The sequence below is a fragment of the Akebia trifoliata genome, chromosome 8 (genome assembly GCF_017979445.1).
Source record: "Akebia trifoliata isolate Shusen 1 chromosome 8, ASM1797944v1, whole genome shotgun sequence".
NCBI classification, from domain to species: Eukaryota; Viridiplantae; Streptophyta; class Magnoliopsida; order Ranunculales; family Lardizabalaceae; genus Akebia; species Akebia trifoliata.
Window position 1 is genome coordinate 10,797,594 of NC_141382.1, and position 24,879 is coordinate 10,822,472.

General features: G+C 33.8%; 2 protein-coding genes and 1 non-coding gene across 3 annotated transcripts; 2 read left to right on the forward strand and 1 right to left on the reverse strand.

Moving 5' to 3' along the window:
* The first annotated feature begins 11,558 nt into the window (after window positions 1-11,558).
* LOC147396065 (uncharacterized) lies at window positions 11,559-12,789 on the forward strand. Its single transcript, XM_086452844.1, has 2 exons — window positions 11,559-11,791; window positions 11,888-12,789. Exons 1-2 carry the CDS (start codon window positions 11,698-11,700, stop codon window positions 12,595-12,597), a joined length of 804 nt encoding a protein of 267 aa, XP_086308970.1. The 5' UTR covers window positions 11,559-11,697; the 3' UTR covers window positions 12,598-12,789.
* A 5,236-nt stretch (window positions 12,790-18,025) lies between these two features.
* LOC147396066 (uncharacterized) lies at window positions 18,026-19,146 on the forward strand. The gene has a single exon (XM_086452370.1). The coding sequence runs from the start codon at window positions 18,129-18,131 to the stop codon at window positions 18,942-18,944; it is 816 nt and encodes a 271-aa protein (XP_086308496.1). The 5' UTR covers window positions 18,026-18,128; the 3' UTR covers window positions 18,945-19,146.
* A 1,169-nt stretch (window positions 19,147-20,315) lies between these two features.
* On the reverse strand, window positions 20,316-20,397 carry TRNAS-GCU (transfer RNA serine (anticodon GCU)). The gene has a single exon. It is a non-coding gene; the product is annotated as a tRNA-Ser (tRNA).
* Window positions 20,398-24,879: the final 4,482 nt, after the last annotated feature.

A 24,879-nucleotide genomic window follows, 5' to 3' on the forward strand; every position in this document is an offset into this window, starting at 1 on the left:
CTTTCTAAAAGATAATCACTTTATCTAATATAATATAGTTATGTCACATCAAACAATAAATTTAATTGATTTATCTAAGTTTTGATTCAAATAAATTTAGATTGCTTCTTTATCTTTAGTTGACTAAATAAGTAAAAGTTGGATGAACAACATGAAACCAAAAAAAAATCATATTTAGTGATTCACTTTTATTTCTTCTCCATTGTCGGGGGTGAAGTACCTGCAAAAAGGCACTTTCATAGATATCTTGAATCGATTTGGTGATTGGTCCTTAGAAAATTTCTTACTATGATGTCACTTGAGAGCCATCATCCTCGAAATATATATAAGGCTCTAAATTATCATAACCTGGATTATACGCATAAAATACGTGTCTAAATGTCTGTTTATTTTATACATCTTGTCCATCAAATATATATATTTTTTAGAATTATGATTTTCTAACTCCCCTCCCCCCTTCTGACATACTCTTATGGTCATACTTTCCTGACGTGGCATGTGCTAGAATTATATATTTTTTCTCGGGATATACAATTGCCCATATGAATGATATGCAATACTTGTGTATCTTAAGAAAAAAAATCTGATTCTAACACATGTCACATCAAGAGAGTATGGCTGGAGAGGACTCATTTCTTTAAGTAAGTACTTATATGAAAAATAGAAGTGATGGAATTTGGATTTAATTTGGACATATTCAAAGAAAATCAATTATAAATCCAATCAAAAGAAATATTCAAATTGAAAATTCTAAACGAATAAGATAAAAATCTAGAAGAATGTGAATTGAACTAGTGAGAGTAGATATAAAACACATTTTTAATAATAGAAGTATTGGCTGTATGCATAATTGAATGGAAGAACATGACATATTTGTTTAGTTAACCCCAAATCCTTAGAATAAGATTTTTGCGATGATTTATACATAATTACAACTTTGTTCAAGTGAACATGGTTAAGGAAATGAATCACTCCTATCTCATCACCATGGACTTAGGCGTTGCCATACATAAATAGATCTTACTGTGTCGTGTGTTCTTTTCTTTTATCTTGTAATGCTTTAGTGATTTGATATTAAGTTTATGTCCACACGTTTCGCTGCTCTAATAAGACAAAGAATAAAAATTGTCAAAAAGTTAGTTGAATTACGTAACTTCAATTATTCCTTTAATTTTTTATAACTTTTTGGATAGGAGAGATATTATTGCCCCTTTTTTTTTTTTAATATATATTGTGTGTGATTCTTATATAAGGATGATACTTAAAAACGATGACCTTGTAGGCTAGAGTTATATATTACCGAGGCCAAATTTGTAGGCATTATAATCATGATTTGGAGCTAGACATGGGGCTCGTGATAATCTCCATCGTTTATCACAGCATGTGTCCATGTCATTAATGGTATAAAAATTTGAACTTCACAACCAGCTTGGGGCTTAAGATTTAGGGGAAAAAATTTGTTCACAGAGCTCACAGAAATCCTAGATCCATCCATCACCTGAATTCACGTGTATTGAATGGCATCCCTAATTTATAAAACTACCTTGCATGCTAGAAGTTGCACGCATCGAGGAGTTTGTGAGCTTTGGGACTCAAAAATAAAAAAAAACCCACTCTAAGATTTACATCATCATCATATAAATTGAAAACTATAACCTTTTCCAACTCTAATGGGTTCCTTTATAATGTGGAAGAATGTATATATCTTCTTCCACTCTTCTCACTTATAAAACCTTAATATGTAGATTTATATATTTTTACCAAATATTAAGTAGCTCCACAACAAGCCTATAATAATATTCAAACACTAAAACAGCACTACTTCTTGACTAAATGAAATGTCAAGGTCGAAATTTCAAACCAAACATTAATGAGTTTGACATGGTGATAAGCCTAATTTTGCATCAAGATGTGCATATTTGACAATGGGTCAACAAGTCAGAAGAGTCAATGCCATCAAGTGATCATGATAAAAATATCGATTTAAAAAAATAAAATCGATTGTTATATAAAATATAAAAAAATTGTTTGAAAGATGAGTTGTACACACTGATGATTGTGAATCGGACTTGTACATGGAGAAAAATCTTGATATAGTTCTCCACATCTTCATATGTATCCTTCAAGAAAAATCTTTAAAAGGCTTAGTATCCTCCCCTCCCCATGACCGTCATCTTAATCATTCCAAGGGCATTTCTTGTGACAAGATGGACATTGGATGGGGTCGTCACAGGTTTTCTGAACATAGGACACGCCTTGGGATGGAGCCAGAGGGAGGGTTCATACAATAGATCCATTAGTTCTCGGTGTTGGTGGTGGGTTTGGGGTATGCACATGTTATGTCACAATGTGTCGTGTGTGTTTGTGGGAAGTCCTCAACATGGTATGCTTGGTGCCAACACAATATGAAAGTCTGTGTGGAGGGCTTTTTGGGCTTCTACTCCTCAAGATGTACATGTTTGTAACTTGATGATGAATTCAACCTTGACTTCCGTTTTTTCTTCGGTGCTACCTTAACTTTTGATGATATAAGGCAAGAAGGTTGAGGCTCCGATGTGATGCCTGCCAAAGATCCCCCAAAAATTAAGTTAGAAATGGTGAAAATGAAAGAAATGTTATAATTGAAAATTGGCGAAGATGATGAAAAGTGAATTACAGAGGGGTTTCTTACTCTTTTTTTTTCTTTTTTGGATTGATTTCTTGTACTCTTTCTAAGTCTTTTAGAGGGGGTTTTATACCCAAATATTTAGGACAAGTGTCAACAACGCGACTGATCTAGATTAGATGCCACCTAAGGCAATAGCTAGACGATGATTGCTGACCTTTTTTGGGTGATTATACCCATACCTCATTAATGTCCTCATCAAGTTTGATTAATAGTATCTTAGTTCTATTTGTAGACACCTGAATTTGAACGGTGACCCATCTATGCAAAGTGCAAAACTTCATAAAAATTAAAATGGGCCTCTAGGCTGAAACCTTCCAAAAATTCACTTATCTTTCTAATAAATAGTCTAGGGCCCCCTCTTGTTTGGCCTATAGCTAGAAACCCACCCTCTCCTAAATCATCATCACACACCCTCTCAACCCAACCCTAATCAAATGCAATTCAACCCAACCCTAACCCAAATACATATTCAACCCACCACCCTAACCCATTAGACTTAAAACTCAACCCTATACACGCACAACCCACCATCAATCCCATTAGACTCAAAACCCAACTGTTATGTCAAGCTTAAGTCTCAATCCAATAATCACAATCAATCATTACAAGTGGACACATGCAACCACATCCTTCACCCTTCCAAAAAAATCTACAACTACTCTTTTACACCCCCATTCTTCTAATCAAAACGCACTTCATTTAACTCACCTAACATTCAATCTATAATCACTCACTTACACCCCAATTCTTCTAATCAAAACCCACCACATTCAATCCATATAACACTTAACCCAAATGAGTTGAAAGATTCAACTCATTTGAATCATAAACAACTCATTTACACCCCTTCCACAAATACCCTTCTACTACTCTCAATTTACACACACCCCTTCTCACAAACCTCACACCATTCTACCTCTTTTCACCTTTTCATCATGTTTTACCCCTAAAAGTTACCCCCAAAAATCTTATAAAACCTCCTCATTTTCAACACAATTTTCCCAAAACTTAAACTCCCTTACTAAGTCTCAACTTTCCCCCCTCTCTCACAATCATCATACTCACATCCACCAATTAGTAAAAAATTTACACCTCTAATATATCAAAATTAAAATCAAGGCTCATCAAGTGAATATCAAGAAAAAATATCAAAGAACAACAACAACAAGGTAGAGGGTGGACAAAGCAAAAAAAAATTATTCTCCATTTTCTCCCTCCAACATTCTCATCTTCTAATTCTCTCATCTTTTTTTTTTATTAGAGCAACCCTAAGATGTAATAGATACCTTCTCCTACTTCCGATAGATTGGACTTCGACTCGGTCAAAAAGGTAGGGGTTGAAAATCTTTTCAAAATATTTATATAAAAAAATCTCTACACTATTGCACATACTAAAAAAGTTTTGAGACTAAGGCCTTCTGCTATTTCCTTATGAAAATGGGCCCTTGACTAAAAAGTATACATTTTTCAAGATTTTCCAAAGGTATGGACCATAAAGGGATCCATTCCTTAATAAGGAAGCCCTTAATGGTTCAAACCGAAATCAAAACCACTCACACTTGATGGCACAAATCGGATTTTTTTGATTTTTTATTTATTTTCTAAAATTTACCGAATTCGAGATTATCACTAATGGTGGAGAGAGCATGGTGCCTAACACCTTTCTTATTCCTTAATATGGACCCCTTTATCTAGATCTAGGATGAACAAATGGACCTTATCCATACGAGAGTAAAAACTAAATAATTTTTTACAAAACTACTTTCCAGATGCCCATTCACAAATTTTTCCAAAAAGGAATAGTGGTGACTCTAAACCCAAGTAGGAGAAATCTTTGGACTCGAAAATCTCATGTCTACACAATTACTGCTGAGTTGTTGAGATTTCTCTAGTTGGGAGTACGTGAGTTAGAGAATGTCTAGATCTCCCTTATTTTGATAAGTACTTAATGATCTCGCAGTAAATCAGATTTAACTCCTTATCTTATTAGGGTGTGGATTCTGAATGTGGCGTCCCGCCAAACGCTAACACAAAACCCTATGTCAGATCTCGAGACACTAGGTGGTGTTTCAAAATTTCGACATGGTTTCCTCTATTTATGTTAGCATTCCAAGGCGTTCAACCTGAACCTGATAAATGATATACATTATTTTGCATATATACCTACAAAATATAATACAAGCGAAAGCTTATATACATCAAATAACGTACGATAGATCAAAGTACGAAAGGATAAATAAAATACAAAATTATACAAAAAAATATCACTTTAACAAAAGTCCTAACACTCAATACAGAATCCATAATACTTATAGACGAACTGACACCACTAGGGGATATATCCCCAGTACTCACCAGGTAACGGATGCTGATCGTCTATTTGACCTATCAGATAGTCATCACTCGTGTTCTACACCTGCCTCACCATGCTCCAGATCTGAAACTAGAAAAATGAAGAATGAAAAGGTGAATAACATTGGTTACCCAGTAGGAAAGCAAATAATTTCTACCAATAATATCTCCTAACATGAACGAATAAGCATACTAAATCATTTTAACATATGCAAAGTTTTACAAAAGAAACTACGATTAACTGGTATATATAACCAAGGATAAGAAATTAAACATTTTAAAACTCACATTACATTCATCAGCAGTACTCATTATAACATTTTCTTTTTATACAAATCTAATTGATCAAATGGAAACATTAAACATGTATTTCATTTTATATATCAAAACAAGGCAACAAATACATAATCCGAATTGGTAGAGTAGTAGAATTAAAGAGTTGGGATTCACGATTGGATCGCTCCCAGTAGGGACATGATGTTACAATTCCTTACTGGCTTTTAATTCCTGATTTTGTGATCGGTTGTTGCACTTAACACGCTTGATTGACCATTTATCTGGCTCAAGCTGGCCATTTGACGTGACAGTAAGCAATGGGTCTCTTTTCGATGTGTCAGAATGTTCGACTACTATAAATTGTTAGTGATCACTAACTAATCATCTTCGTCTATGCCTATCAGACGTGCATGTGATTCCCAAATGTACAATCCATTCGTATACGACCACTTTTATATTATAAGTTCATTGGTAAAGATAAAGAGAAATAAATCCGAATTCTAGTTGTGACTCCACTCTCATACGCGTCCTATACCACGTATGAGCTTAGTGGTCCTTATCATACATTCCAGGATAGTACACCACTCCGGATGATATGACATACTATCACTTTAGGAATTCACAAACTCTTTAACAGCTCACAAAATAGCTACATATATATATCATTTTCATTTGAAAATAAAAGAGAAATGAACAATACAAGGTTGAGAATGGATATCTAATTTCCTACCATGCAATTGTGGCCACTCAGCCTAAAATAAATAACATAACTTGAAGCCTCTAAGCCAATAGAATTTAAATAAACATGCAACCAATCATTATCCCTAGATCTCCTTTCACCAACCTACACACAACATTACAATGTAAAACGTAGACATCACTCCTTGGTCGTATTTCCTACCCATAGCCACTTGTCAGCTTATGGAGCCTGCCATGTGTAGCACTGCTACCACACCACTATCCCAACTAATCACGGACTCAGTTTGGCAAGTGTACGGGGTGTGACATCCCATCTTTTCGGATGTAAAATGCAGACATCACCCCTCGAGTGTGATTCCGACATTTTACCGTTTCATTCTATTTTTTCTCTTTTTTCAATTTTCGTAGTTCTTAATCTTTCAAAAAAAATATTCATTTTTTGATATTCATCAACCCAATATGAGTTCACTGAATATTAAACCATTTTTTCAACTATGAAATTCATTTTTTTAATAACATTGGAAAATACAAAAGTTAGATCAAAATAGGATCCAAGTAGTGCACAGGACCCAACTGACAAAAATAACCCGGTGAAATATCTTACCCACGTATAATTTGTTATAAAATACAATAAAACATATCAAATATGCAAGTTCTTCATTGAATTTGAAATAACCAATTGAATTCTATATTTTTGGAAACATATCACAAATTTTTTTAATAAAATCTTAAATGCAATTTTCATAATCTACGATTACTAATAGAAATTGAGAGTTCCTTACAATCTATGTGCGAAAGGATGGAAGTGCGTGGGCAAAAATCGAGGTGGATCGAACTTCAAGACAGTTGATTTTTGAATTTGACCTAGTAATTTCGAAGATCTCGACACCATCGTCCTTTCTCCCTTCTACGACGGAGGACGATTTGACCCCAAAACAAGTGAAATTCAACGTCGAAGTTACGAAACCCCGTATATATATACGACTGATTTTTAATGATACGAGGTAAAAGAGAAAATGAAATGAAAAGAAGTTGGGTGGGTTTTGTAGATGTCGAAGTTGTAAACCTTTTTTTCTTCTGCGGTGGAAGTCAACGACGGTCCGTTTGCAACGGATCTAAGTTTGAAAATTAAAAAAAAAAAAATCCGTTAGCTGATTTTGGATTGTTTAAAATGAAGATGAATAGTAAAAATATTTAAAAATTTATTTATATAAAATTTTGGGACAATTTCGATATTTTGCCTATTATTTCGTTCGACAATAACTTGACCATCCGGACTCCAAAAGTAACGAGTAAATAATCTATGTTGTATAATTTTTCATTCCAGATCTAATGGTGTGGTCAATTTTTATAAATTATATCTCTAATAAAAATTTACATTTTTGACCCAATGGGACCGTAAAATTGACACCATTTTCGTTTTTAATGATAATCCGACTTTGTAATCTCCAAAAATGATAAATAAATAGTTAATTTTCTATAATTTTTGATTACGAACCCAAGGTGTGATCGAATTTTAAAAATTCTTGCTCTAATAAAAAATCATTATTTTAACCTGGTCCGACTCCATAATCGAGGATTTTACAATTTTTCTGTTCAAACTCGCATTTAAGTGTGTTTACAGGCTAAAGTATATTTTTTGACCATTTTGAATTCAATAGTGAAGTCAAATTTCATTAAAAATGATCAGAAAAAGATACTAAAGTTTTACCCCTAAGTCTCACTTTTAGAATTTTTTCAAAATTTTACTATTTATTTTCCTCGAGATACGAATAAAAAACTTGGGGTTTTACACTGAGTCTAAGCTATACTCTTACCGACCTGATAGATTCTTTTTTAAATCGATGGAATTTATTGGCCTTGGCTTATAAACCCATAATCTAGCTCATACTTTTATTTAGATAATTTCAATCCACGTTGAGCTTACGTCCGACTTAATAAGTTGGATTTTGACTTCGTCTTACCCATTATTTTCAATTTTGCTAAGATGTTAAGCTAGTAAATATGTAATTTTCACCTCTGTTTGTTACAGAGCCACACTTCCCTATTTTTTTTATTGATTGGGTAATGAAATGTATCTCGAGTGTCTCCTACACTATCTCCTTTAATGGTTCATTTATAGGGTGGTATGAAGAACAAAAAAAGTGGCTTGAGGCAACCCCCTCATCTCCTTACTTATTTGTACTAGTTATGAAAATTCGTAACCCCCTATTCCAAAAGAGAGTCAAAGATAAGCAATTTGAGTACCTTGCAAGAAGTTAGAAATCACCCACCTCTGTTTTGTCGATGATATCCTCATCTTCTTTAAGGACAACATGAAGAGTGTCGAAGACATCCATTTCACTCTTATTGAATTCAGTGGCATCATTGGTCCTGAGGTTAATCTCGACAAGAGTGCCTTGTTCTTAGCAGGAAAACACAAAAGTTTGGCACTGATATAGCTAGAGTTCTTAAGGTCAGAAAAAGGCCCCTCCCAATTAGATGTCTGGGTCTCCCTCTACTCTCTTCTAGACTAGCCCTTAGAGATTATCGACCTTTGACTGAAAAACTTTCATTGAGAATTAATTCCTGGAAAGGTAGATTCCTCTCATATGCAAATAGGTTAGATCTTGTCAGATATATCCTTCTTGGCATAAAAGTCTATTAATGCAACTACTTCATCCTCCCTACCAAGGTCGTCAAAGTCTATTTGTGCTAGGTTCATTTGGTCTAGGCCAGATAGACAGATATATAGTAATGTTATTTGCTGGAATAATGTTTGCAAACCTTTAATCGAATGTGGGCTTGGTATTGTTAGTATTGCAGTTTGGAACAAGGTAGCCATCTCGATATGCTTGGATAATTAATTCGAACCAGGATTCCCTTTAGCTTAGATGGACTAGGTACCATCTTCTTAAAGGCCGAAACTTCTGGACTTTGAAAATTCCCAAGGAGGCCTCTTGGGGATGGAGGAAGATTTTTAAGGCAAGGAAGCTTGCCTTAAACAATATTTCGGATCTTATATGTAATGGCAGGTCTATTAAGCTTTGGGAAGACCCTTGGCACCCTCTCGACATTCTAAATTTGTATTTCAACGAGGAGCTAGCACTCGACTCTAGAGTTGGGCCAAGGGCTAAAGTCTCATCTATTATCCGAAATAGGCAGCGGTACATTCCAACCGACAAATAAAATCACCTCCTCGAGATCTCACAATTGGTTGATCAGGTTCCTATCCACATTGGTAAGTTGGATAGCTTCTTTGCTCCTTTTTGCCAGATCTAGTTGGGCTTACTTGGTTTGGAACAAGATAGGATTCCTAGACACAATTTCATTGCTTGACTTGCCTTAAAAGGTAGGTTCAAGACCTTTAAGAAGCTTAAGGAGTGGAACATAAGGGAGGATGCTACTTGTAGTCTATGTAGAGCATGTAAAGGACACGAACCACCTTTTCAACCAATGCTCGTTCTCGAAGGGTATCTAGGCTAACATTACACATAGATGCCTCTTGCACAAGACTTCAGGTACTTGAGATGAAGAAGTTGCTTGGGCTGCCAACAATTTAAAGGTTATTCGGTTATCCAAAGAATCAAGCAAATTGCCTTTTGTGTTTTCGTATACCATGGTTGGAGAAATAGGTGCAGTCGACTCTACCAAAACAACCACAAGAACCCAGACTTGGCATTCCACGATATTTGGGAAGATATTCAGATCAGATTCGAAGATATAATCGACTTCATTGAAGACTCGGACTACAACAGATCTTTTATAATTGCTTGGGGATTCCAAGCCTCCTTCTCCCATTCTAGACGAGTTTATTATTCTTGGACAAAACCGCATGTGGGTATGTTCAATTTAATACTGATGAGGCTTTCTCTACTTTAAGAAGAGGCTATGGAGCCATCATTCTTGACTTCGAGGGTAATGTGATGGCTACCCTAGCGGGTTGTGATACTCCAAGATTTGTTTTACATCATGAGTTATAGGCATCCTCGAAGGTTTCAGGCTTGTTGCAGCTTCCAACACCTCGAGAATCACTGTCCAATCTGACTCCTTAGTGGCAATGAACATCCTCAACGACTCATGGAGCTACCCTTGGCATGTTCACCACTTGATCTTCTTGATTAAGAGCCATCTACCGAGATTCAAAAAGGCCTCCTCCCACATTTTTAGAGAAGCTAACAAAACTGCTATTTTGGTAGCTTTGTTGAACAATAGTTTAGAATGCCTTGTTTTGGACTGTAATTTGCTCCCAAGTGCTCTATTATTTATTCTTGTTCAGGATAAGAGGGGGATGCGTTACGCGAGGCTTTAACTGGTTCGGGTCTGCCTTAACCAAGATAATCTTTAAAAAAAATAAAAACAAATGGGACTTTTGAGGAGATGAGTTGCATTTCACGAGAGTCACCTCTCAAAGACTAGTGGATTTAAGCAAACGCCCTCCATATTTAAATAAAATTTGAGAAACCCAAGTATTTTCAAACTAATTACATGACCCTTGACTTGGGTATTCTTTGAAATACCTACTAAAATATTTTGATTGTTACAGAATGTTTTGTAAATATTTCGGAATGTTTCAATTTTTGAGAAATCCAAAACATCGAGACAAAACGATATTTTAAATCTTGACTATGATCAAGATTACTCCCACCATCTAAAAATTAAAAAGCAAACCCTCATCTCAAATTTATCCATTTACATTGAAACATTCATACTTTTTCATAAATTATCTTTCAAAATTATTTTCTTCAAAAAATACAAACGTCAAGTATACATTAATTAATATCAAATCGAAGGGTAATTTAGACATACTACCACCCCCACCTACCAAATTGATTGTGAATCAACCTCGACAAATCAAAAAATCATTTTGCTCGTAGGAAAATCAATTTGAGATTTCATATAATTCAAAATCAACCAATCATAGAAAGTTGTGTCTATTGAGAGTATCTACAATTTACAAAACTTCCAATTTTAGGCACTGTGTCATTGGTCGATCAAGATTATGTAAAATCCCGTATTGATCTTCCTATGAGTAAAAAATATCTCTTTAAAACAATCCAATCTAACAAATCTAAGTGGCAAAATCTTATTTTAATTTATAGTGATTTAGAGATACCCCTCCAATTTTTTATGAATATTTGAAATATACCCGTATTTTCAAACTGATGACATGTGCCTTGACATCAGACTTATATGATATATTAACAAAATGACATAAAATACCCTCATCCCCTTTTTTTCTCCAAAAATCAGTCATCTTCAAGTCCTTCAAGCTTTTAGTGTAAATTACTGCTAACATATTCAACCTCACCTTCAATCGCTCATCTTCTATTTCCACAAAAATCCTATTTCTTCTCCTTGAGGTTAAGAATTAGTGTAAAATGTTTTACCCTAAAAATTTAACATTAATCAAAGAGATTTCAACGAGAGGGTGAAGCCCAGTGGCCTTAGGTAATTTTCCCTTAATCACTCATAGAAGACTGAAGTCAAGGGACGTGTCATCATTTTAAAAACACAGGGGTATTTCAAATATTAACTAAAACATCAAAGATTAAGGCCACGAATCTTCACTTGCCTTGTTGTCACCCACACCTTCTACACCCTACAAATTCCCCACTCGTCTCTCCCATTTTCACCAATTCTCTCTCTCTCTCTCTCGCTAACATTCGTCTTTGTGTTACTGTATGTGCGCTTTATAGTATTTTACGACCTGGTTTGCTAAAATGTGCGGTGGTGTGATCTTCTCCAACGATTTCGATTCAGAGTTCTTCAGCTTCAGCCATGAAAATCCTACCGGCAACAAGCATTCTTCTTCAGGTAACCCCCCCCCAAAAAAAAAAACATTTTTTTGACAATCTTTGTTCCTCTGTTTTCTGATTATTATTATTATTATTGACGAATTTATTCAAACAGGTGGTGGGGATGTTGAGAAAAAAAATGGAAAAAGAAAACGAAAGAATCTCTACAGAGGAATTCGACAAAGACCATGGGGAAAATGGGCAGCTGAGATTCGAGATCCTCGAAAAGGGGTTAGGGTTTGGTTGGGTACCTTTAACACTGCTGAAGAGGCAGCAAGAGCTTATGATAAAGAGGCAAGAAAGATTAGGGGAAAGAAAGCCAAGGTTAATTTCCCAAACGAAGAAGATGAAACCCAAATTTTCAACAATCGAAATCACCCCAATCCTTCTTATCAAGTTAACAATGGTGAATTGTCGGAAAGTTGGGATTTTGGGTTTTCAAGTGGGGTCAATCTCAACAATTTAGTAGAATTTCCTACTAATGGGTTTAATGGAGTTGATGTGGTGGTGAATCCTGAAGAACCAATTATTAAAAATGAGAAAATTAAAGGGTTTGGGTCTGGATCAGAGATTGGAGACTCTTCGATAACTCAAGTGAAGACGAAAGAAGAAGACGAAGAAGAAGAACGCAAGAAGGAAGAAGTAATCAAGGAAAAAATGTTGGAAATCGAAGAGGAGAATGAAATTCAGAAGCTGAAAGAAGAAATAATGGTGTCTGAATCTTACATGAAGTTCTATCAGATTCCTTATTTAGATGGTGATGTTGAACAGTGCGTTGTTAGTGGACCTTCGATGGATCTTTGGAGCTTTGATGATGTTCATTAGACCACCATTTAAAATATAATATATATCTTTTTCTTTGTTTGTTAGTTTGTTTATGAGAAATTTTGGTATGTAAATTTGGGGGTTTTATTTCCTAATCGTTTGATCTCCCATAATAATTGTAACTGATCTTTCCTTCATGATGTTGAAGACAGTTTTCTGTTAAACTGATTAATTATATTTGTTTTTTTAGAACTTCTATTGGCACCCCAACTTTTACTTATTACTTCCCAACTAAATTTTAAAAAAAAAAAAAAATCTACATTAGCTCTCAATATTTTCTTCTCTGTAACATTTTGACATAGAGACATTGAAGAGTAAAGAGGACGACATCAACATCAAGATGTCAGATTAGACCATCCTCGATGGCATCAACTTGTTCATTTGTTCAGAATTAAGATTAGACAATTATTTTATTTTATTTTATTTTTTTTGTGCAGAGGGTTTTAAATATTTAGTTGGAGAGTGATAAATAAGTTTAAGTAATTGAGATGTGATTAATAACAGTTGGGATGCCAATAGAATTTTTTTAAGTTCTTTTAAGGACCAACCATTTGCACACCACTAGTGATTGGTTGTACACCAACCTAGAAAAATAACCTTTTTTTTATGACCTCCATTTTAACTTATTAATTGCATTTCATTATCGATAATATTAAGATTTAGGATTATTCACATTCTCGTGGCTTCGTCTTCTCTACTGGTGTAAATTGTAAGATCAAGTGTCTTAGAATATTATTAAACAATCAATAATTTATTTGAGCATATTTGACGATGAAAAAAATCCCAAAAAATACACAAAGGAGTGCAATATTTTTATTTTGAGTGCAATGATTCAAATGGAGTGCAAAAGAAAATTTTTAGGTAATTTATTTAAGTTCTTTTAAGGACCAACCATTTGCACACCACTAGTGATTGGTTGTACACCAACCTAGAAAAATAACCTTTTTTTTATGACCTCCATTTTAACTTATTAATTGCATTTCATTATCGATAATATTAAGATTTAGGATTATTCACATTCTCGTGGCTTCGTCTTCTCTACTGGTGTAAATTGTAAGATCAAGTGTCTTAGAATATTATTAAACAATCAATAATTTATTTGAGCATATTTGACGATGAAAAAAATCCCAAAAAATACACAAAGGAGTGCAATATTTTTATTTTGAGTGCAATGATTCAAATGGAGTGCAAAAGAAAATTTTTAGGTGATGCAATTGGTAGTAAGTGGCAAGCAACTAGTTCGTCCTTTTTTTTATTGTGGAAGAACTTAATTTATTTCGATTTAGAAATTTGTAGTTTTGGGGAGAGTTGATGGAATTACTTGTTTAGTTGAAGGGACTTTGGTAAGAAAAAAATCACCCTATTTTGAAGGGTTTTTTTGTTTAAAACTCCAGTGATTCATTTAGAGAATTGTTATTCGCACCCAAACTTTTAATTATCACACCTCAATTACAAAGAAAGAAAATAAGTGATTGGTAAGACTTAAAAAGGTGTAAAGACAACCAAGGAAAAATTGATGGAGTATAAAAAGTCATTCATTGATGTATTCTTAGGGATATTTGAAAATTAGGAAAATTGGACACTTATATCCTAAAGGTCTTCTTAGAGACTATAAATAGAAGACTCATCCAAAGTAAATGAAGGTGGTAAGTCTAAGACTCAAATTCTATCAATTTTTTTTTTTTCATTTTGAAACCTTTTAGTACCCCCAGCCTGACAGCTTCCCTTAATGGGAACTGAATCTGCATCTGCTTATAGGGGCTCTGGCTTTCCCCTCGCTCCCGCTTCCACCTCTTCCTCCTATGATACCCGTTGTCCCTATTGCCTTCCCTAAAACCCCCTTCCGGGCCTATCATTTTGTTCGAACCAAGGGATCCAAATGTTATCTTATACATCACAAAAACTTAAATCAAGAAGAAAAGAAGACTAAGAGGGAATGTAGATTTTTTATTTTTATTTTTATGTAAATATTCCCCTAAATCCCTCCTCTATCTTCTCTCATTTTTTTTAGTTTCAAGCACATTTACTTTCTTGCAATAATGTAATTCATCTGCTAAATTCATAATATACTCTTTAAATGTATTTAATTTTATGCAATTTATTTCAATTTCATTTCAATTCCAAATACTTCAAATTTTTATGGGAACGGATCAAGGGACATATGTAAAAACTATGTAACATTAATAAATTTTCAAAATATGGGTTAGAAGTTTCGGATTGAGCTGATTTTTTGTGAGGATGACCTCTATGATGGGAAGATCATCCGGAAAAAAAAAATCAGTCCAATTTGAAACTTCTAACCCCCATTAAAAGTGATTTAGAATGTGGACCGTTGATTTTTTGCCAATAATTTGTAAATCACTTTTGATGGATTTAGAACTTTCAGATTGAGCTGATTTTTTGTAAGGATGATCTTCTCATCATAGTGACCAACCTCGCAAAAAATCAGCTCAATCCAAAACATCTAACCCATATTTTGAAAAACCATTGTTTTTACATATGGTTTTACATACATCCCATGAACCGCCCCCATTCTTATTTGTTACTTACAAATAACTTAAAGAGGAGATAGTAAGTCTTCACTATGTGTAATAATCTCTTATTTATAAGTTCATTTAATAAGTTTCTTTCGGAATATTACGTACAAAGACACTTGCACACCACCTTTCTTTTAAATTTTAAAAGATTATGAGTCAAAGACATGAAATCTTGCTAGATTCATGGTTACAACTTTAAATCAATAAAATAGTCTTATATTGGGTAAATTCTCATGCATAAGGTAATGGTTCAATTTAGGACATGTTTTAAGAACCAAATCAATATAAACATACACTTTAGTAAGTTTGTAAGTGTAGGTGAGTTCTTGGAGGCCAAAAAGATGAAATCCATGTGGATTTGCACTAAAGTCTCAAGTAGGACTTGCAATGATCTGAAATATACTCAATTTTCGAACCAATTCAATTCGAAAAAATAGAAAAAATCGGATCGAATTCGAAACTGAAATCTTAGATTTGAAACAATTCTGAATCTACCCAACCTGCTCTGAAAAAAAATCCTATTCGAACATATTTTAATAATATTTTTATTATTCTTAATTTCATATAAATACATATAGATAAAATGTTTTAATCTTTTTGGTATCCCTCTATATTTATAGTTGATAAGTAGATTTTTTAAATTTAAATGATTTTTTATTTTTTAAATTTTTTGGACATTGATCATTTGAAAATAAGGTAAGTGTTTAGATTGGATCAGATTCGGTTCACATATTCATTAATCCATTCAAAACAGATCAATATTGGAGTAGTACTAATCTGGTACCGAACCGATCCGTTGTTAACCTTATTTTCAAGTCAACAAAAAATTCTAACAAACATATACTTTCATATATGACTTGCTCATTGACCAATTTTTTTCGATTTTGTAAGACAAACTATAGTCTATTTAATTCTTAAGTTCTCCTATCTCTTCTAATTTAAAAAAAAATCTCAAAAAAAGAATCTTTTATATGTTCATTTTCAACCTTCCTTTAGTAACCATCAACTTGGTAGGTGACACAAAGTGGTTAACACTTTCCTAGTCTCTCAATTGAACCTTCTTACCCTTAATCTCTATGATTTGATCAGATTTGAGTCATTATTTACTTGAAAATAAATTTTAAAATATCTTTTTATGGTGTTCATTCACCCTTTAATTCATTGAATGGTGGTGACTCGTAAACCCATATAGATAAAGATCAAAATTCATTGAACCTCACATATCTATATTTAGTATATATGTGACTCTCACTTCAGTTTATAGCAATCTAATGATGTCATTAACTTAACTCAATATAAGAGTTCCTATGCCAAACGTGCGAATCTCCATTTTCCCTTCTATTGTAACCTATTTGGTCTAATACACAGAACTCGGTCTAGTTTATTCAATGGCCTAACTCAAGGCTTTGACTCATTGTTTTTCCATTGGGCACCTTATTCATTTATGAAACGTGTTCCAATCGTGTGGCATGACGAAAATGATCTCCACAGTATGATTGTGGATTGAGAAACTTAATCCACTCTTATTTCAACGTGCCTTTGCTAGTTATTTTGGTGAGGGAAATAAATCCTTAGTCATCGAATTCTTGTATTTTTCATTTGAGCATTATATGTTTACCATCCATATCTTAATAAGTCATCATCTTCAATATCTCTCTAAACCATATTCTCCTTGATGTTTGAATGTTGAAAAAACTTAAATTTTGGAGGTGAATGGTTAAAATGTTACCAAATTTCAGAATTAATTAAAGAATCGTTGATTAATTCATCAATTCGTCTATTTAATCGGTTAAATTCATAGAACTTTACGATTTTATTAAAAATTCAAAGAATTACGTAATTATGATCATGATTACCCCCACCATGTAAAAATTAAAAAGTAAACCCTCATCTCAAATTTATCCATTTACATTGAAACATTCATACTTTTTCCAAAAATTATCTTTCAAAATTATTTTCTTCCAAAAATACAAACATCAATTATACAATTGTTAAATTAATTATTATCAAATTGAAGGGTAATTTAGACATACCAACACCCACTTACCAAATTGATTGTGAATCAACCTCGACCAAACAAAAAATCATTTTGCTCATAGGAAAGTCTAATTGGGATTTTATAAAATTCAAAATCGACCAATCGCAGAAAACTGTGTGTATGGAGGGTATCCACAATGTATAAAATTTCCCACTTTAGGCATTGTGCCATTGGTCGATTAAGATTATGTGAAATCTCGTATTGATTTTTCAATAAGCAAAACAATCTATTTGGAACGACACGATCTAATAAATCTAAGTGGCAAAATCTTATTTTACTTAATTGTGATTGAGAGATACCCCTCCAATTTTTAATGAATATTTGAATTACACCCATGTTTTCAAACTGATGTCATGCGCCTTAACGTTAATCTTATATGATGTATTAACAAAATGAAATAAATACCCACATCCCCTTTTTTTCTCCAAAAAGTAGCCATCTTCAAGTCATTCAAGCTTTTAGTGGAAATTACTTTTAACATATTCAACCTCAGCTTCAATCCCTCGTCTTCTACTTCTTCAAAAAACCTATTTCTTCTTCTTGAGGTTAAGAATTAGTGTAAAATGTTATACCCAAAAAGTTCAACATTAATCGACGAGATTTTGACTAGAGGTTGAAGCCAATGGCTTTGAGTAATTTTCCCTTAATCTTTCACAGAGGACTGAAGTCAAGGGACATGTCATCATTTTAAAAACACAGGGTTTGTCAAATATTAATTAAAATATCAAATGGTATAGTAAACCTTGGATATTAAAGCCAAGTAAGACTAAATTAGGTGACAAGATTAAGGCCACGAAGCTTTACTTGCCTTGCTGTCACCCACAACTTCTACACCCTATAAATTCCCCACTCTCCTCTACCATTTTCACCAATTCTATTTCTCACTCCTCTCTCCAACATCGTCTTTGTGTTACTATATGTGAGCTTTATAGTATTTTACAACCTGTTTTGCTAAAATGTGCGGTGGTGCGATCATCTCCAACTTTATTCCTGAAAACCGTGGGAGACGAGTCTCTTTTATTCAAACAGTTGGTGGGGATGTTGAGAACAAAAATGGAAAGAGAAAACGAAAGAATTTCTACAGAGGAATTCGACAAAGACCATGGGGGAAATGGGCGGCTGAGATTCGAGATCCTCGAAAAGGGGTTAGGGTTTGGTTGGGTACCTTTAACACTGCTGAAGAGGCAGCAAGAGCTTATGATAAAGAGGCAAGAACAATTAGAGGAAAGAAAGCCAAGGTTAATTTCCCAAACGAAGAAAATGAAACCCAAATCTTCAACAATCAAAATCACCCCAATCCTTCTCATCAAGTTAACAATGGTGAGTTGTCGAAAAGTTGGGATTTTGGGTTTTCAAATGGGGTCAATCTCAACAATTTAGCAGAATTTCCTACTAATGGGTTTAATGGAGTTGATGTGGAGGTGAATCCTGAAGAACCAATTACTAATAATGAGAAAATTTTAGGATTTGGGTCTGGAGTGATTGGAGACTTTTCGATAACTCAAGTGAAAGGGAAAGAAGAAGAAGAAGAAGAACACAAGAAGGAAGAAGTAATCAAGGAAAAACTGGTGGGAATCAAAGAGGAGAATGAAATTCAGAAGCAGAAAGAAGAATTAATGGCGTTTGCATCTTACATGAGGTTCTATCATATTCCTTCTTTAGATGGTGGTGTTGAACAGTGCATAGCTTCGAATCCTGTTCGGGAGAGTGTTGTTAGTGAACCTTCCATGGATCTTTGGAGCTTTGATGATGTTCTTCCTTCCTCTAATTGAAAAATTAGACCACCATTAAAAAATATATATATTTTTCTTTGTTTGTTTGTTTGTTTGTTTGTTTGTTTATGAGAAATTTTGGTATGTAAATCTGGGGGTTTTATTTTCTAATTGTTTGATCTCCCATAATAATTGTAACTGATCTTTGTTTCATGATGTCCAAGCAAGTTTTCTGTTAATCTATTTAACTATATTTGGTGTTTTTTTTTTTTTTTATTAACTTCTATTGGCACCCCAACTTTTACTTATTACTTCCCAACTAAATTTTAAAAAACAAAAAAGAAAGAACGTTAGGTCTTAATATTTTCTTCATTTTGACATTTTGATCAACATCAAGAGGTCAGATTAGACCCTCCGATGACATCAACTTGTTCATTTGGTCAGATTAGACGATAGGCTCTAGTTATTTTTATTTTTATTATTTTCTTGTGTAGAGACTTTTAAATATGGGTTTGGATAAAAAAAACACATGATCCTAACTCTTTCAATACAAAATCCAATGATATCTCCAAAATTGTATAATCAAGATATTCATAAATCTCAACCATTGGATCATGTGTTTTTTTTCTTAAGAGTCCACGGATCCCAACCCTTTAAATATTTAGTTGGAGTGTGATAAGTAACTTTAATTAATTGGGGTGTAATAAAAATTGTAGTGCCACTAGAATTTTTTATTTTGGAAGAATTTGGATTAAGAAATTTGTAGTTTTGGGGAGAGTTGATGGAATTACTTGTTTTGTTGAAGGGCCTTCCACTCAGGAAAAAAAATCTCTCTATTTTGAATGGTTTTTTATTTAAAATTTAAAAAAAAATTCATTTAGAGAGCTGTTATTGCCCCCAGCTTTTACTTATTACTACTGAAATTGTTGAGAGTGTTATAATGTTGAGAAAATAATTTGAGTCAAACCTTTGCCATGTTTGAACGGAATGTCAGAATCTTTAATTGAGGAGTGATAAATAATTTAAGAAATTGGGGTGTAATAAGTAAAAAAATAGGATGCCAATTGCAGCTTTTTTCTCAGTCAACCAAAGCCTCCGGTTTTGAGTACACAGGAAACGAAACCAGTGGCGAGTTAGAGCCCCCGGTTTTGCATCACAAAGATACGACGCACGTGCATGAAAGTCACGTGTTAGTTAGGTAGTTACTCTCGAGTCTCAACTATAAGAATAGAGATGCCACGTCAGTTTGAATTATGTTTTAAGGTTTTATATAATTAAATATTTTATATATTTAATTGAATCTTATCTTATAATTTAAAATGAATTAATAATGTGCTTTTATGTTACCATATCAATTATTTATTATAATATTTTTAGGTAAAATTTAAATAAACATATTTTTATAATTTTAAAGAAGTAATAAAAATATGACGTCGCCTGAGAGATTCGAACTCTCGCGGGGAAACCCCATGTACTTAGCAGGCACACGCCTTAACCACTCGGCCAAAGCGACGACTTTGCACTAGCTACGAAATAAAATTGTAAATAAATAAAAAACTGTTTTCAAGATTGACCTAGTATTCAGGTATTCGGGCTTATTTACGGGTCACATTGGGCCATAAATTTTGTTCCGTTATATAAAACAAATCGGGCCTAACTTGGCCCAAAATATAAATCACCCTTAAACTAGCCCTATAATTAAATGGTACTAATTACAATACCCAAACACAGTTGCCAATATTTTGGAACATGTCAGACAGGTTTCCGAATGTATACATTTTGAGGAACGTTACTTATAGGACTCTCGTGTAAGGGTTTCTTTCTAAATAGTCTTTAAGTTTTGCGCAATAGCTTGATAGGCCATTTAGTAAACTGTCGAGTTCACAATTTTTATTGTTGAACTCGACATTGGTAAAACCCACTCAGTTTTAATTTTTGAGTTTTTTTGACTAAAATATATGGAAGGATCAACTAAAAAGTTGGGATAATGATTTGTTTAGATGATTTCAACACAAAAGAATCATTCTTGATCAATTTTCATCCAAAAACTAATGAACAAAGTAATTAAAAAAAATCCTAGTATTTTGCATACATCTTCAAAATGTTTAAAAAAACCTTTGAAAATGTCTTCTTCTTCCTTCTTAAATCTATTTTGACGGAATTGAATCTCCAAAACTCGATTGAGATGCCAAAAATCTAATTTTTTGGATGAAAACAATGAATTTGAACGGTTAGGACATTCAATCGTGAGAAATGTGGGAGATGAGATGAGGTCAAGCAACTGTTTAGAAAGAGAAAAGTTGACTAAATTGACTATTAAAAAACCGGGCAAAACTTATGGACTATCAAGAAAGAAAGCCCTCCACCGCCAAGGTCCTTTAAGTAATTTTTCCTAAATTTTGAGTTGTGACAAACATATATGCTACAACGTACATGGCAAAGGCACAAAACCATAGATCTTTTCCTTTGGGATATACAAGGAAAAGATCCACGATTATGTGCCTTTGCCACGTCAGCCGCCTATATGTCAATGCATCGTTTTATCATTAGTCATAAATTTAAAAAATTTAAGAGATTTACCTGCCAGACCTAACTGTTGCATTTTTATTACAAAAACTCCCTTGAAATTCTAACAATTCCAAGGGAACCATACTTTATGATGTTTGTTACCCACCAAACCTTACTTTATCATGTTTGTTACCCAACAAACCTTGTAGTGGGGATCCACGTCATGAAATTCAAATTCAAATTAATAAGGTGTTAATTTGTTACTTAACATACCTTAGAGTGGATTCTAATCACATTAATTTTTTAAATCTGAAAAAATGATTTAACGCCACAAGGTTATAAAGGAAAAAATTCTAAGAATGCTGGAAAAAAAATCAACCAAAAAAATTTATTTTTACTAATGGATTTTAATTTTAAATTTGGGAGTTTGGTAACCATCCATTTTCAACATCTTTCTTCAAACTCAAAGGAGTCTTTTATTAATGTTGTTCTTTTGGATCTGAATTTTTCCATGAAATATAGAAGTTAGATTATTTTTAAATATCCAAATAAAAGTAAAAATGAACTTTTAAGAGAGATGAAAGGTGATAAGTGAGAAAATTATTTGATTGCTTTTTCACTCTTGAACTCTGGAAAGAAAGGAAAATTTTGCATGCAAAATAATTTCAAGAACACACCTTGGGAGTTTTTATTCCACCCATTGCACAAAATGAAAGTTTTTAAGCTTGATTTTAAACGAATCCCTTGAAGATGAGGATGATGGAGGCCATTAACGAAGTAATAGAAAAGAAGAAGAAGAGAGTTTGATTCTGAAGAACAAATAAAAAAACAGATCAAATCAATCAAATGAGGAAGAAAGCTCAGCTAAATTTATATTAAGGAAACGAAGTCTAAACCATCCCCTATCATTTGTAATTTTTCTTTTAAAAATATAATGACATTTTAGTAACTTTACCTATGAAAGATTCTTTTGGTCATTTTGAGAAAAATTCAAAATCATATTTATTTCACCAGCGCTCAAGGCAACATTGATTTTTTATTAAAGTGCCTTGCACCAGTTTCCCTTTGGGTCTCGACGAGACGATTAGCTTCGTACCTCTGAATCTCATGAGAAGGTTGCCTGTTTCTGTGATTAGAAACATAAAACTTCTTTGTCTCAAAGTTGAGAGTAACCAAGCAACAATGAAGAACTAGTCTTGCATTTGTTGAGATATCACTAGCCACCAACAATTTCTTGAGGGGATTTTTTGTTAAGTGAAAATGGTAGTGTTGCCCACCAAATTTTGTCGTGACATTGAAAAACCAGATAACTGGATTTATGTACGTCTAGGCAAAACTAATTTATTGGATCTGTTTTCTGCATTGTAATCGACAAAATCCTTAAGCAATGTTACTTGTTATAATTTTTACTTTTTTTTTTTAAATGAACAAAATGGGTTGACCGCATTTTCTTTTATCAATCACAAGGTGGAAATTCATAAGAAATGGGGGGGTCTTGTTTCTATCATCACACCTGCTAAACCTGTATTTATTTTTTTTAATGAGTTAGTAACTCGGTGATGACAGGAATTAAACTCAGGTCTATGGTATCATCAATTAAGCTATAGCAGATTCATATTCATCATTTTGTTCATGGAGACATGAACCACGTAGAATATATATATACGGGTGGCGTTCGGAGGCCCTAAAGAGAGCCAAACATTTTTTCAATGTATGGGTTAAAAGTTTTAGAATGGGCTGATTTTTTTCTGAAGATGATCTCTATTAGCCCATTCCAAAACTTCTAACCCCATCAAAAGTTGTTTAGAAAAATCGAACGGTCCACGATTCTTCAACTAGTAAACTAAGTGAAGAGATCATCCTCACCAAAAATCAGCCCATCCTGCAGCTTCTAACCCATGTTTTGAAAAATGTTTGGCACAGTGTTTGGCTCTCTTTAGGGCCTCCAAACACTCCCCTATATATATAGGACAACAAAGCTAACATATGCCCAACCATTGAAGCTAGAAAATCCATGGGCCTAGTCACCTCTTTGAAGAGATGAAGGAAGGAGAAAGCGTCAAACTGGGTCAGTAAGTTCTTGACGTTGATCAGAATGTGACCAATTTCAAGACAAAGGGGGGCAGCGGTACCACATAAAATCTGGATGGCCACATTACTTTGCTAATAGACTCATTCAACCCATCCAATTTCAACATTACTTTGCTAACAATACCAGCCGGCCAAGTCCTTCATCCATTACCAGGTTCACATAGCTGGTTTATTATGCGGAGAAATGTAATATATTGAAAGAGGTTAAAAAAGAAATTAATGAATGGAACACAAACAATTTAATCTTAACATGGCCCCCGTCCTTCAATCAAGTCTCCACCTATAAGATTCCCCAAATTCAATCCCTTGTAGAATTTAAGACCATTAGAGAGAGCTAGCATATTGGTTTTATACACTCTTTTAATGGGACTGTGCTTATTCCACCTACTCTCAATACAAATATGTAGCCAATTGAACAAAAATATCAAAATCTCACCATCTTTAAGAGGCTAACAGTCTTTCAGTACCTGAATATATCGATCAAGACATACCTTTAAACCATTTATAAGTTACCACTGAATGAACATTCGTCACCAACAATTTTTCAAAGATGCCCTATACGATTGTAGACACGTCACCAATGATACTTGTATTTCATACTTTTCAAAGTGTTTGGCTATGTACCCCCCATGGTTAATTCTAATTTTTTTTTCCTCCTATGCAGGCAAGGAAGAGGTGAAGATGGGTTCAACAGGATTTAAACCTAGGAAATAGGATCAACTCTCCTCAACCCTCTACCAACTTAGCCAAGTTGCACCTTCCCCAAAATGGTTAATTCATAAACTTCCAAATGTTAGATAAAAACACCAATGTTAACAAGCCCAAGTTGAGGAAATTACTCTAACTCTCCTTGGCAATATGCTTCACTGAACTTTCCACTTCATCCACTAATGAAGACTGTTTCAAAGTGCTAATTCACTAGTGGCATCATCCACACAAAAACATTACCTTCGGAGAGGTAATCAATCTCCAAATTTCAATTGAAGGGGGTAGAGAAGAATGACACTTTTCAAAAGGATCTCGACAAAAATATACTATTTGATTCAAGTGCTCAAAATCTAGTCTTCAGAGTGATGTAAGAAAAGACCAACGTTGATTCCTCACTAGCATCCCCTCTAAGTACTTTAAAGAGTCAAAGGTTCAAACATACACAATAAAATAAGGATAACCAATAGAAGATATAGGTAGCCCCATCAAAATGAGTAGTGTCACAATCTCGCCGGGGCACCTACTCAGGACAAGAAAGGGTTGTGCTGAGACCGATGGTTCGAAGTGGAGCCGTCTTGTGCGATGGATGGAGTGGTAGTGGGAGTTGTGAATTTAGTCCCACATCAACGAGGTAAATGTTCAGAACCTACACTATAAGGGCAAACTTGACCCTATCACGAAGGTTGTG